The sequence below is a fragment of the Hippocampus comes genome, unplaced genomic scaffold (genome assembly GCF_001891065.2).
Source record: "Hippocampus comes isolate QL1 unplaced genomic scaffold, H_comes_QL1_v1.1 scaffold83, whole genome shotgun sequence".
NCBI classification, from domain to species: Eukaryota; Metazoa; Chordata; class Actinopteri; order Syngnathiformes; family Syngnathidae; genus Hippocampus; species Hippocampus comes.
Window position 1 is genome coordinate 2,424,232 of NW_017805281.1, and position 14,387 is coordinate 2,438,618.

A 14,387-nucleotide genomic window follows, 5' to 3' on the forward strand; every position below is an offset into this window, starting at 1 on the left:
ATATATATGCATATGTCAACTTAATCCAATCCAATTTACCCACGACCCTGTTGAGGATGATAAAAATGGATGAACGGAAATGAAAATGCCCTTAGTTTTCGTTTCAACAACTAATCAGAAGCTTTACTCTTGCCAATGATGTCCTCAAAAAAATCTCTGCTTCTATTTGTTCATGGCTTTCTTTGAGATCGCTTAGCTGAGCGCTGCTCCTCCAAAGTAAATTCTTTCAAATCTATGGCAGATGGTCAACAAACACGCAAATTTATCCGTTCGCCGGCCGGCCCATCGGGCGTCCTACTGACGACGTCATGCGCTGCAAAGAGTTCGCTGATGGAGTGCGGCCGTGACGCTCCGAAATGTAACCACTGACGAGTGGACGACTGCTAGGCTGCGCGATGACCAGGACCGGCCCTGAAATATGGCGGCCCCTCGAGAAATGTCCATTTTTTTTCCTGAAATTCCCGATGGCCACCCCGTGCGTCACTACACGCTTGCTACGGAAGCAGTATGGTGCATTCAATGTACTTTTCCAATGTCAGGAATTTACAAACACAATTTGCCACAAGAATTGTTTTTCTTCGATTATGTTTTAAAACCCAAGAGGACTCAAGTCAAAAGTGAAATCAGTGAACCTTGATACACAAACACACATGGACAGGATGAAACACACACACACACACACACACACACACACACACACACACACACACACACACACACACACACACACACACACACTAACTGTGATCCACGCACGCACACAGGCCAAAGAATACATGAAGAACATTCATGGGTGTGTGGCAAAACAAGACTTTCCCCGCAGCCATGGCTGACCACTTACGGCCAAATTAAGCAAGTTTGGCGGAGCTTCACGCCCTACTTCCTGTCTAATTAAAAAGGCGGCTTGTTTTTAATTAGTGCCGACTCAAACTTGTATGTCGGCGCCTTCTGAGGTAGGAAGTTTTCACCGGAGAGCGGCGTACATGGTCGTTAGATCAGCAATTACCATGGCAACAGAGCCCACCGCAAACCACGCACAAATCACAGATGCACGCCCTGACTTAAGAGTTTCATTGATTCCACGTAATTCAATGGATGTCATTCCCATCTACAGGTTTTTACGTCATACGGGCAAGTCGGAATTTAGAGTTGCGCGCCTTCGGTGTCGTTTCACGTTGTGCCACAACATTCTGGGCACTGCAGAGCTGTAATAGAAGGCATGCAGTAAAATTAACAAGAAGAAGAAGAGGCAGGGCTGGAGAAAAAAAAACAAAGGCAGATTCGGAATCAGCACAAAAAATGTTTACTGACATCCCTCAACAAAAACAATCGCTAAAAATTTGCTGACCCGTGTAATTGTCATTCCTCCCACGTTCCAGGGAGAAAATATGATTGTGAGTATTGTAGTCTCTTCAATTTTTTTATGTGTTGCTGCGTGCATGTGTTAAAGTGGCGGAAACTTTGAAACTTTATAATTACTCTGTTGACTGTTCTGCTATTTTTTTTAGCGTGTCTATGGTGTTTCACATTATATGTTAGCATTAAGCTAGCGGAGTCTATACGGCGCAGATTTTCACCTGCTGGCATAATTTGTTCATTGGATGCGCAGCAATGTTGATGGGCAACGCCTTCCTTCTTTCCTTCCTTCCTTCCTTCCTTCCTTCCTTCCTTCCTTCCTTTCTTTCCTTCCTTCCTTCCTCACCCTTGCTTATATTTTCTCTCGAGTGCTCCACTTATTTGTTCCTCTCCCCTGACTTTTATCACTTGAATCTTGTGCCAGACTTGCACTGGGAGCTCATTCAAACAGTGAGGACAAACAAAAGATGTGACAAGTAAACACAAGCGATCTGGAGGGCCGGGAAGGACGAGGAGAAGGGGGTGTGTGGGATGTGGGGGTGGTGGTGGTGGGACATTGACTTACGACAAGGGTCCTGAAGCCAGTGAAATTGAATTAAGATCAAAATAAGAGTGGCCGGATGGAGAGGGACAATTTGTTGAGGATGAGGAACAGGAAGGGGAAACCGAGTCAACAAGGAGAGAAAGGGCAAAAGAATCAGCTGCAGCAAGCTAATTTGGAAAACGTCAAGGCTGCTTGAGGCTTCATACATTAAAGACCCAGATGCTAAGTAGAAGCAGAGAGCACTTGAGAAAAGGACAAGAGGACTAAAGCCGAGGCAGGATTTCAGCCTTCTCGCTCCAGACACTACCTACAATCATGCTTTGACTTTTTTTTTTCTTCAGTGAACTTAAAATTAAAAAAAAAAAAAAAAACTCCCAAAAGTCATCTGCAAGACGATGCAAAATACCGCAGCACTGGCAACCGAATCCAAAGCGATTCTCAATTCCTTCTCCTCAAGGAGCGAGAAGCTCGTTACGGAAGAGCGTGCGCTAGAGATGATGACAAGTCAACGCTGGGGAGGGATAAAAAGAGCAAGGGCTCACGGGATCTCGCTAATGAGGGAACATTTCAAGCATCCTTAAACCCCAAACGCACCACTTGATCGCACGGATGAAACGGTACACAAACAAAGAGAAATAACCAAATATATGAAGCAAAAAAAAAAAATAACCCACAAAGTGGGGTCACAAAAGTATTCCGGGACTCACAAAACTTCGATGCCATTTCATGCTTTGCTAAAAGCGCTCATCCTCTTGATGAAACACTTATTTTGGACCGTAGGTGGACCTAATTAAGTGGCCGTTAGCTTGTAGCGCTTCACCAGTGAGCAACATGCGCACAGTTTTGGCCAAAATTTGCCACTCACATGGTCTCGTCATTTTGGAACTCCAGCTTGCCCGCCGCCGGCTCGTAGTCCTCGCCCGCCCTGGCCGTGGCATCCAGCGTGCGGTAGGGGACGGCCACCAGCCCCCGAGCCCCCGACGTCCGGAGCACCTTCACCTCCATCACGCCCACGCTCTCGCTCACCCGCTGAGTGCTGCTCTCGAAGGTGAAGATACCTGAAGAGCGAGGCCGAGGAGGATGAGGAGGAGGAATTAAAAACTCCTGATAAAAGGTGATCAAAGCGGGAGAGCGGACACCCCCACATCACACGGGTGGCTCCCCTGTGTTTTGAAACATTGTAGAAGCTTTGATGACATCCCAGCAGAACAGTGACGCCGGTGATCAAACACTTGGCTTTCCACAGGCGCAAAACCAATTTCAATGCTGTCTTCAGTTTCTTTTCCCATTAGCTGATTTCAAATTAGTTAGAATTACACCAGGTTACTTGCTTGAGACAAAAAGAGGCAATTTTACCTCTTGTTGTTTCATTAATTCCACTAAAAAATTATGTGGTACAATTTAGGAGTCAATGACACCTCATTGCCTTTGCATTAGGCCAATTAAAATCTCCGGGTTCAACAAAAATGCAATGGATTGGGAGGAAAAAAAAAATTTTAAACGACCTACATGCATAGATATAAGCTTCATTCTAATGTTTGTAACAACGTTGGAAATTTTTATTTGCATTATTAAATCAGTGATTCTTTTTTGCGCGGCACGGTGGGCGACTGGTGAACACGTCCGCCTCACAATGCAAAGGTGCAGGGATCGATTCCTTCCTGTGTGGGGTTTGCATGCTCTCCCCGTGCCTGCGTGGGTTTTCTCCAGGTACTCCGGTTTCCTCCCACATTCCAAAAACATGCGTGGTAGGTTGATGGAACACTCTAAATTGTCCCCAGGTGTGAGTGTGAGCGAGAATGATTATTTCTCTGTGTGTGCCCTGTGATTGGCTGGCAATCAGTCGGGTATACCCCGCCTACTTCCCCGAAACAGCTGGGATAGGTTCCAGCACGCCCGCGACCCTCGTGAGGATCAGCAGATAAGAACACGGATGGATGGATGATTCTTCCACGTACCACTAGAGGGCGCCAAATTTTGTGAATCCCTGTCTTGGGGAATGAAGCTGTCGTTTGCAAAAATGAAAGGCGTAATATTCTGACTATATTGTTAAATTATGACTTTCTTCCCTCTTTAGCTATAATGACATAATATTAATTTCTTAAAAACTTGAATTTCTTCCCTGTAAAGGGGTTTCTGGACCCAAAAATTTGGAAACCCACGAATGAGGTCACAATACTTTCTCCCACATTCCAAACTCATGCAAGTTAATTTGGGTGAAGACGTGAAATTGAGGTGAGCTTGAAAACGTCTTAATCTATATGTGCCTTGCGATTGGCTGACGTGACGAAGCGATGCCTTACCAGCGTGGTCGTCATCATAAATGGTCACGGTGGCTGTGTGGTTGTCACCCAGCACAGCTTTGGGGGCGGAGCCAGCATCAAGCGGGGAGGTGCTAATCTCGGGGTAGCCCACCAATCTGGGGTTGCTTAGGTGCACGTAGAAGTACTCATCCTCCTCGAAGATGTCGTCATCAATCACCCCCACAGTGATTTCTGCCAACGGAATTTCCAAATGTTGGTATAGCCGGGGGGGGGGGGGGGGGGGTTTTTTTTTTCAATCGTCTACCTTTGAGGGTCTCGCCCGGCTTGAACAGAAGCGTTCCCTCGGCAAACTCGTAGTCAGAGCCTGCGTTGGCTGTGCCGTCCTCGGTGCGGTAGTCCACCTGGAGGCAGGAGGAAGACCGGAGGATGACGGTGTGAGATGGGAGGTGAGGAAAATATCACGGTTGGATATGTGCTTCACACACACACACACACACACACACACACACACACACACACACACACACACACACACACACACACATCATCCTTGGCTCACCTTGACGGTGACGGAAGCGTCCCCCCCATGTCTGGAGACGGTCAGGTTAAGAGAGCCGCAGTTTTCAAAGCACTGGTACAAAGCAGGCTGAAATTCCAGCCTAACCGTGTGCGGGTCATCTTCTTGGGCTTGGGTCTCGTGGCTGCTCACCACCTGTGGGGGGAAAAAAAGACCTCAATGAGTCCATAATTTTTAGGGCGGGGGAGTGAGCCAGGTGGTACGCCGCTGACCTTGCGAGCCTGGTCAGCAGCGTGCTTCTTGAGGATGTTTCCGGCTCCGATCATCATCCTAGTGGCTTGGATTCGGTAGAACGCTCGGCTCTTCTGCTGCTGCATCAGAACCTGATTGACAGAGACCACAAGTTCAGAACAGGGGTTCAAGAGCATTTTGGTTCCAAGGGAGCCATTACAGTCTCCAAGGAGCCCCCTCTTAATCCAAATGCCAATGTATCCTAACTACTTTGGACCACGTGAACTTGCAAATGCCACGGAGACTGATTATTTTCTGAATGACCTGATAGTTGGCCATCTCAATGAGCTGCTCCATGTCTTTATCTGGGTGGCGCTGCTTGAGCTCCTTCAGCGTTCTGGCCATGTCCCGTCGGGCCTCGTCCTCCTCGTCCTTGGCCGCGCCCTCTTCTGTCAGTCCGCCGTCCAAAGCGCTGTGGCAGTTCAGCGCCATCTGGCCATCCAGCTCCAGCATGTCCATCTTAGTGAAGCCGCCCTGGCCCAACGCCCCACCCACGCCCGGCCCCGCTTCCGTCTCTATGATGACGCCTCGGTGCTTGTCGGCGCGGTAACGCTTGCGGGTGTACTTGTACAAGAGGAGGCGGCGGTCGGCCACCCAGGCCTGGACCACGCAGAGGGGGAAGAAGAGGAAGGTCAGCACTGCCTCCCATACCTAGAACAATACAAGCAAGCAATTTGAAAACAAGTCTTTTCTATTTTCCTCAGTAATAGTGCATTCAATGTTTACCATTTACAGTACATTTTAAAAAGTCATTTAAAGTAAATTAAAAAAAATATTCCCAGTTCTCTCTCAGACGATCTGTTAGCTTGTTAGCAGCCACAACCAGTCAAATATGACATTACACACATCCTGGCATTTAAAGAGATATGGTCCACCTATCGTGGCAGCTAAGAAGCTAACGTATGTTTAGTAAGGCAAATTACAAAATTTTTTTCACGTGTTTTTGAAGTTAGAAAAAAAAAATTGTCAATTTTTCATTTTTGGGTGTAGTCAAAAAACAGATAAGAGAATAATCATGTCACATTTTCATTTTTGGATTTTGGATACATGGATTCTGGTGCCTCACCTCCACCTCGCCTGGGGAGAAGACGCTGAGGATGAGGTACAACCAAATGTAGGCGAAGATGCTCCAGGCGGCCGTAACGAAAAATACCCGCAGGTGCTTGATCTTGCGCGTCTCGCCATCAGGCACCACGTAGACGCACAGCGCGATGATGACGAACATGTTGAAGGCAGCACTGCCCACGATGGTGCTCGGGCCCAGAGCGCCTGCAGAGAAGTTGTGACCACACACCTGCAGAGAAATCACAAGTTTGCACCAATAAAATGGATGAAAACCCCGAGTTGGCCTGTGCAAATTGGTAAGGAGGCATCAGTCTGTAAGGCAAAAGTGAGATGTACTTCAGTTTTGGGGGCCTGATAAATAGCAAGTGCGGAGTACTTGCGCATGACTCCTGAGGAACGCCGCTTGTACAATGATCGTGCATCACCCATTTCCCCTACTTATTATGCTGCAGACTACTTCTCGTGTTTATGATTTATCGCAAGACCTGTAGATTGTGCAGCACCAACAATCCCTATGCTAACTCTGCTGCTGTCTATGACCATGAAAATGAGCATCAAACATGCTTTTGCCTAATTTCCCGCCATACACTGTGAGGCTCAAGTCCTGTTTTGTCCCGGTCTCGTTTTTCCGGACCTACCTCGATGACGGACAGCAGGATCTCGGGGGCGCTGGAGCCTAAGGCCATGAGTGTCAGATTGGAAACTGTCTCGTTCCAAATCCTGACTGTGGCAGTGGTGGTCTCACCGTTGGGCCTCTTGATGGTTATCTCTTTTTCCTGGGATGTTATGACCTGGAGAGGGAGGGTGCACGGTTCATGAATCCAACCATGTTGCACACATATTTGCACACCTCCAGCTGGGAAGCGCCTACCTCTATGGAGGACATGAATCGATCCGCGATGATGCTCATGCCCAGGAACATATAGACGAGAGCTACAAAGTACACAATTGCCCGAGCCACTTTGTCCCCGACTGACGGGTTTTGGGGGTTCCACACAGGCAGCAGCACACCTAAAACGGGGAAAATAAACTTTAAAAGTTGGAAGCAAATGTGATGCTGGATAAATATACCGGTAATGCATTGCCTTATAATCTTTCCTGCACTATTTATAATAAATTATTTAACAGAGCAAGCTCAGTAACGGTACATTAAAGATTCAGATCAATTCCATAGGGTCGCACATGGATCAAACCGAGGGCGGGGATCTGGTTGACACTCAAGTCATTACATGTCAAATGCAGCCGACCAATAAAAAAATGGAAAAATGCCAGTTTTAGACCCACCATCCTGACACGGGTCCCCGCTGGCTGAGCAGTTCTTCACGGGTGAATGCGCGCAGACGCATCCGGAGCAGGACAGGAGCACAAGTGTGGCGGAACACAACAGAAGTGAGGAGAAGGACGAGGAGGAGGAGGAGGACAGGTAGGAAGCAGGTGGGGGCATTCTGACGGTTCTGCACCACTTCCAACTGGACTGACAAGATGCCAAGAGAGGTGTTCCCAACCTAGAATGAACAAAAACGGCAGACAAAGAGGACCTTGTATCAGACATTGCAGCTCTGTATTATTGCTGATTGAACCACCAATGAAAGCAAGTTGGACACCCCTGAACTATACATTCATATGACCTGAACTAGAGAGAATGGTGGCGCACGCACACACACGCACACACACACACTTTAAGGCATTAGTCGTGTGGTGACAGTAGCAGGGAGTGGTTGCCCTTGTCTTGGTCCATCACGTAAGGTCATGCCGCCGTGACAGCAACCTGTCACTTCAACATGGGGCCAAAGCATAGGGAGCACACATCCCAAACATGCACATACTATACATGCGAACGCAGGCGTGTCAAACATGTTTTCATCACAGGTTACGTGGGAGTTAGGCTTGCCCTCAACAGCAGTGCAAGCGCATCAGCAGCTGGGTTTCCATTGCCCTTGGAAATGCGCCAAATGAAAGTTGCGCACTTGCAAACTTGTAATGGGAGATATAGAAATGTTGAAAAAACTCTCAAATATCGATAAGCAGTTTTTACACTCTCACAAAGTGGTTTTGGAGATGTGTCGATTCCGAAGTGTATTGCAAAAGCGTCATGGAAACACATTTGTGGTGATTCCACTCATCATGTGACTCCACCTGGGAAGTCACATGACTTGCACTGCTCTTATCTTTGTATTCATGGACACTGCACAATATGACACGCTGCACATGGACAGAAGAAGAGACAGACATATTCTGAAAGCTCATTTGGCAGGACACTATCATCTCTCTTTTCGACAGATGGATGCAGAGTGTGATGAGGAGCGACAAAGGAAGATGAGAGGGAAATGGTTCGACAAACCGTGTTAAAACCTCAACAGCAAATGGAAGACTTTGAAGCAACGCTAACTAGCAGAAAGACGCCTGTTGGGCAAGAGTGGAGCCGGGCAAGGCTAAAAGAACGTTTATATTTTACGAATTTCACGGACAGCATTTTGTGAGATCGGCCCATTGTGCAAGCAAGCTTCGTCTTGTTATAAACAGCATGCGCAAGTTGCTCTTGAGTCATTTTTAATGACGAGATCTCACGAGAAGCTAAACGCTCTTCATTGGGAATACCAACAAGTAGAAATGTAGCGACATTTTAGAAAACTCACTTTTATTTTGAAAAAAAAAACTTGAATGGAAACCCAGCTATTGTGTAAGAAAAGTTGGCTATGGGCCTGGGTTTTAACACGTGGATGAAATTATTGCACAATCATCCATCCATGCATCATCAGACCTGCTTATCCTCAAGAGCTGATTTAATGACATTTCAAACGAAACAACAGTTTACCATATTTTCTGCACTATAAGGCGCACCTAAAAGCATTCAATTTTCTCAAAAGCCGACCGTGCGCCTTATAATCCGATGCGCCTTATATATGGATCAATATTCTGATTTCTTCGGCATAGTATGTTAAATCTTCCGTAAAGTACTTTGGTACAGCTGCAGCAGTTGTGAAAGCTCTACATAAATAAAGCTGTATTGTATTGTATTGTATTACCTTAGCGCAGCTCCATCTAGTGGATGCATAAGGAAACCGCAGCCACTCTTGTAGCTTCTGTTCTATGCGCCTTATAACGCGTTCCGCCCTATATATGAAAAGTTGCGCCTTTTACTACGAAGCACCTTATAGTGCAGAAAATACGGTAAATCTTTTCCTTTTAGGAAATAACAATACTAGTTGGTCTTCTTTTGATTCTGATTCTGCTGTCCAATTTTTCTTTCTTTCTTTTTTTTTTTTTTTTTTGTTTACGTGCTGCACTAATTGCCATGACATCCTCTTAACCAGAAGCTGAGCTGTAATGTGTTTGTTCACGGACTAGACATGTTCTTGTTCCTTATTTTATACAATCCATGTGGGATGCCGACTACCCCATCATTCGACAAAATTGTTTTGCCGTGTTTTGAACGGAATGACAAAGCACATACTGTCCAGTCGAGGGCGTCTGTCCTACTCCAAGCCTCGTTTGATTTATGAACTCATTAAGATGTGCGGCCCCATAACTTTTGTCCACGGGGTGTCCCACAAAGGACAAAGCAATCGGGTGCCGGATTTAGTTTGGATTGGCCACCTTCCTCCTCATCTCCCTCGTCATCTGCCACCCCCGGCATGGTCCTCTCTGGCTAAGCACGGTCCTGCGGCCCCACCGACGCACACTCGCGCTCACTTCACATTTCCACCGCCTCTCCACAATAACTCCCTCTCCACGTCCTCCTCACACAGCCTCGCACTCGCTCGCGCTTTTTTTTTTCCCAACGGCCACTCGAGCTTATTGCATCTTGTACGCCGTCAAAATCTCCACGCCAATCTGCCGCCGCATTATGCGACCGAGAACAAGAAATGACCCGTCTGCTGAGCTCTGACAAGCTCTTCAATCCCTTACTTGCAATCGTCCAAAACTAATCTGGCTTGACAACGAAAATTGGTGTCCAAAAAAAAAAAAAAAAAAAAAAAAGAGCGTGACTACCTTTTTTAATTGGGAGAGTTGAGGATTGGATTGAGCAGGTGAAGGCCGAATTAAGAAAGCAGCTCGGGTGTGGAGTAAAATAAAAGCTGGGTTGGAAAAAAAAGTTGTCTATCTGTCCTCTTTAAAAAGTAGAAGAACAGCATTTGTCATCACACTCCAATTCGGAAGCCTTCGTTGACCGTACTCGTGAGTCATATCACATCAGCTACACTTTGCTCTTCTGCCTCGTTTGACACCGCGAGTCCGCACACACGCACACGCACACACACACACACACACACGCGCGCCCACACACGCACACACATATATACACAAAGAGGCATGCACATATGCACACCGCCCTGGGGCAAATGCTGTCTGAGGGTTAAATGAATGTTGATTGGCTGCATCTCGGCATTGCTTGTTTCCTCTTGAAAAGGCGAACAAGACCAAGAAGAAGCCCACATCTGCCTGTCCGCTATTTTCATTGTGCACTTTTCGGCCGCCCGGAATGACAAAGGCAGGCTGGATTTGCTCAGTGTGATGTTTTCATCCAACTATTGTGTTGGTGCTTTGATTAACTTTCGCATGGAACATAATTTGCATGGAGAAGGCTCTCTGCGATCACGATTGCCGTCTTTCACAATATCCCATAAAAATTTTTTTTAAAAAAATGGAAGTACACATACCGAATGGTCATGCTTGAAGAAAAAAAACAATACATAGCCCCATCAAAGTTGGAGCATGAATGTCAAAATGTGCATAATTTTAGCACAATTTTAAAACCTAAATATGGAATATTAAAAAAAAAATAGAGCCAATTTGGAAAAAACAACATGTCAGTTTCCGATTCACCAATAACAAAATCCTCTTGAACTGGTGAAACCTTCTTGGCACTTAAATGTGTGTTGACCGGTGTGACTGAAAATAAGAAGCTTTGTCAGATTCAAGTTTTTTTTTCTTGTTTTTTTTTTTTTAATTTTTGACTGTGCGCTCATTGACAACTCCGTGCAACTGGTACCATTAGCGAGTGGCGACATGATGAAACTATAATACTTTTGCCTCACCAATAGCATGGGAGTTGTTCCATTAGTGCACACATATGTCATATGCTAGCAGGAGGCAGTCGTACCAATAAGAAACAAACAAAAGTGAGAATGCTGATCAAATCCCAGAAAGAAACTCAAAGAGTAAAAATGAGCGTGGCTCAGGGAGGTTCATGATGTGATGCGTAATTAGTCAGATCTGAGGGCCGCCGCGCGCTTCCCGAGAGGGCCGCCGATATCCTGAGCTGTCCGAGCCGGTTAGGGGAGGCCGCCGAGTTGGCCTGGCCCTTCCAAGGCAATCCAGCGGAAGGAAAAGCAGCCGGGGTTGACGGCACTACTCCTTTACGCATTCATCACTAAGCCCGCGTCGGAAGGACATTAGCACGCGTGCACGCACAGACGCAAACATGACATCATGTGTCACGGCATGCTGGAACATGTGGCGGAAATGTCACAATTTGGAGTTGGGAACAACATTCGCAATTGTGAAAAAATGAGCGCCGAAAAATAGTCGCCCAATTCACGTTCCGCCGCTACAAATACAAAATGAAAACATTTCCATTGTACAAGTAAATGGAGTTAAGTGCTTGTCCATATTTCAGTTTGTACGGGCGCAGATGTTTGGCTTTTGTGGACAGAGGAAGGTTCAAGTTTACATTCTGATTGCTGGTGATTCACCAGCAGACTCCGTGTGAATGTGTGTGTGTGTGTGTGTGTGTGTGTGTGTGTGTGTGTGTGTGTGTTTGTGTGTGTGTGTGTGTGTGTGTGTGTGTGTTTGTGTGTGTGTGTGTGTGTGTGTGTGTGTGTGTAATGTGTACACACAGCCAAAGGTCACACGCAACACGCACATGCAGACAGAGTGCAGCATGTTCAAGCATGCATCATATGACGCACGGAAGGTCGCATCAAGCCGACCCCAAGGTCAACTTTTCTCACTACGGCAGTAATATTCGTTGTTCTTTGCACAAGATAAAGAAGATATGCCTGTTAGTATAGTGTGATGTTATCGGTTTACAAGATGTGTTGCTGCACCGATGCTCGTTAGCCCACAAGGTGTTTCCCATTGTATGTTAGCATTAAGCTAGCGAAGGGGATGTATGTTTACTTTTCAATAAAGATCTTGAAATCTCTTTTATGAAAACCTGTTCACAAATTAACTAATATGTTGAACTGCTGCTTGGTGTGAAGCGAGTTGGGTCACTCCCACCATACAGCGCTCGTATTGCAAGTTTGCCCTCGCAGCTCAAAGCAAAAGAAAAAAACCCATCAAATCGACAGCTTGTATCTAAAAAAAATAAAATAAAAATTTTAACCCGGGTCTTTTGTGTCTCAAAAAATAAAACTATGACTGTATTTCATAGATATCCACTTCCTTTTATGGTATTCTACTTTTGATATATCATGGACAAAAATGTGCACATTTTGATGGAAAATCTATCTTAGGTATTGTACAATTTTGAAAAGTTGGACTTCTTGCTTCCAGGATGGAAAAATACTGTCTGGAAAATGTAACGACCCCCCCCAAAAAAAGCCATCTTCACTGAATGTGAATTTACACAGCGATGGAAAAATCTCCCAATTGCAATTCAGCTCTGAGGTAGTTTGCATGTAACGAACACAACAATAATGCGGCCATAAATAAACAGCGATTTGGATCGTCTTCCACCTTTGAAAGGCCGGCGACCCCTTTTGTTGGGACCGACACTTCCTGCATCACCCGAAGCGAAGCAGCTGCAGATAACAACCTTAGCAGCGGTCGTTGGCTTTGTGTGCTTGTCAGCAGGCACCAGAGGATGACCAAGGAACCGAGTGGGCTATTCATCTCTGCCTTTGGATCACACTTTCACTTATTCCGCTCAAAGGTTCTGAATGGAGGTTTGATGTCACACAGATGCGCAATCGGGGGTGGAAGGCGCTCTCCAATTGTCCACTTTGCAGCCGCCATCTTTACATCGTCCGCAAGTGGATCTTGCAGTTGCTTACAAACGTAATGTGCTAATTTGCGTGCGCCAATCTCCTGCACGGGCTCCAGCGCCCACATGCCTCTTCCGCGCTGAATTGAAAGGGAATGAGGGGAGCCAGGAATCAAGTCAGCTGTGTTCACTCCCACAACGGTGCAAATGCTCCTTTCCGACTGCGCCCGTCTACAAAAATAGCAAAAGAAAGAAAACGCCACAGGACTTTGTGCTAGACTTGCATTGGGCACAAAAACAGGGCCCAAAGACGGAGCGCAACGTCTGTGTGCAGGAGCGAGGCACATTCATCAACAGAGGAATGTCCCAAGAGCAGGATCCTGTTCCAAAAATGAATTATTGTGGAGTGTATGTTGCAGAACCCCCGCTAAAGGCAAAAATCCATAATACAGGAATGCCTTGAGACACTTGTTTAATTTGTTCCCGAACCACGTTCGTATGTCAAATCACCTTTCCCCATTGAAATGAATGGAAATGCCATTATTTTGTTTCAGCCCCACCAAGAAAAATAATTTTAGAAAAAGAACTATGATTTTGCGTTTTATAAAATGATATCATAATACGTCATTCAATAAAGTGAATCTCATTCTTTGTGCTGCTTCTTCTGGTGTACCCACCTTGGCCACCAGGAGGCAGTAAGGTACAGTAATGCAGACACAAACCAAGAAGAATAGACTTGTTTTTCTACTGACTACTCACTCGGTTTCTGTCACTACTTTCTGTAGAGGATAAAGAATATATGCCCGCCTGTGACTATCGTATTATCTGTCTGCAGGTTGACACTGCAGGTAAACACCATTTGCCGATCAAACGCACTCCGACCGTCCAGCCGCAGCATCATCGATCGGATGTGACGCCTCCACCTGATTCATTGTGAGCCGTTCCTCGTTCCACTTCGGGAAGTCCTTCCAATTAACGGGCCAGGTTATCACAATTGATCTATTGCCGGGAGTCCGATATTGATCAGGATCCATTTGCCCCAAGTAACATCAGCTAATAGATAACGTTATGCAGTACAATCAGTCCACTAACAGCACACACGCACGCACAAACAAACAAAAAGACGTACAGACACACATAAATGGAAACATAGACACACTCAAAATCATATTCACACACATAAAAATGAAAAACACACACAAAAAAAAAACACCCACGCACACACAAATAAAAGCCCACATATGAGCACGTGCAGGTCCATACTGGCTTGCAACATAACGCTCAAAGGTCGCAAACGACAGCAACACAAGCACCAGCTCACCTCACAATTTATGTGTGTGTGTGTGTGTGTGTGTGTGTGTGTGTGTGTGTGTGTGTGTGTGTGTGTGTGTGTGTGTGTGTGTGTTTTTTGCTCTCTCT

At 46.0% G+C, this 14,387-nt stretch overlaps 1 protein-coding gene across 2 annotated transcripts in view; it reads right to left on the reverse strand.

Annotated features, from left to right (window-relative positions):
• LOC109516486 (sodium/calcium exchanger 1-like) overlaps positions 1–14,387 on the reverse strand; it is a 30,835-nt gene that overhangs the window by 4,279 nt on the left and 12,169 nt on the right. For both annotated transcript variants that reach the window (XM_019871064.1, XM_019871063.1), the window contains exons 2-11: positions 7,322–7,542; positions 6,909–7,048; positions 6,676–6,828; positions 6,039–6,266; positions 5,237–5,623; positions 4,954–5,064; positions 4,724–4,876; positions 4,469–4,565; positions 4,204–4,395; positions 2,766–2,958 (exon numbers count right to left, since the gene is read on the reverse strand). In XM_019871064.1, coding sequence (XP_019726623.1) covers positions 2,766–2,958; positions 4,204–4,395; positions 4,469–4,565; positions 4,724–4,876; positions 4,954–5,064; positions 5,237–5,623; positions 6,039–6,266; positions 6,676–6,828; positions 6,909–7,048; positions 7,322–7,481 — 1,814 coding nt within the window. In that variant the 5' untranslated portion in view covers positions 7,482–7,542. The remainder of the gene's footprint in view (positions 1–2,765; positions 2,959–4,203; positions 4,396–4,468; positions 4,566–4,723; positions 4,877–4,953; positions 5,065–5,236; positions 5,624–6,038; positions 6,267–6,675; positions 6,829–6,908; positions 7,049–7,321; positions 7,543–14,387) is intronic.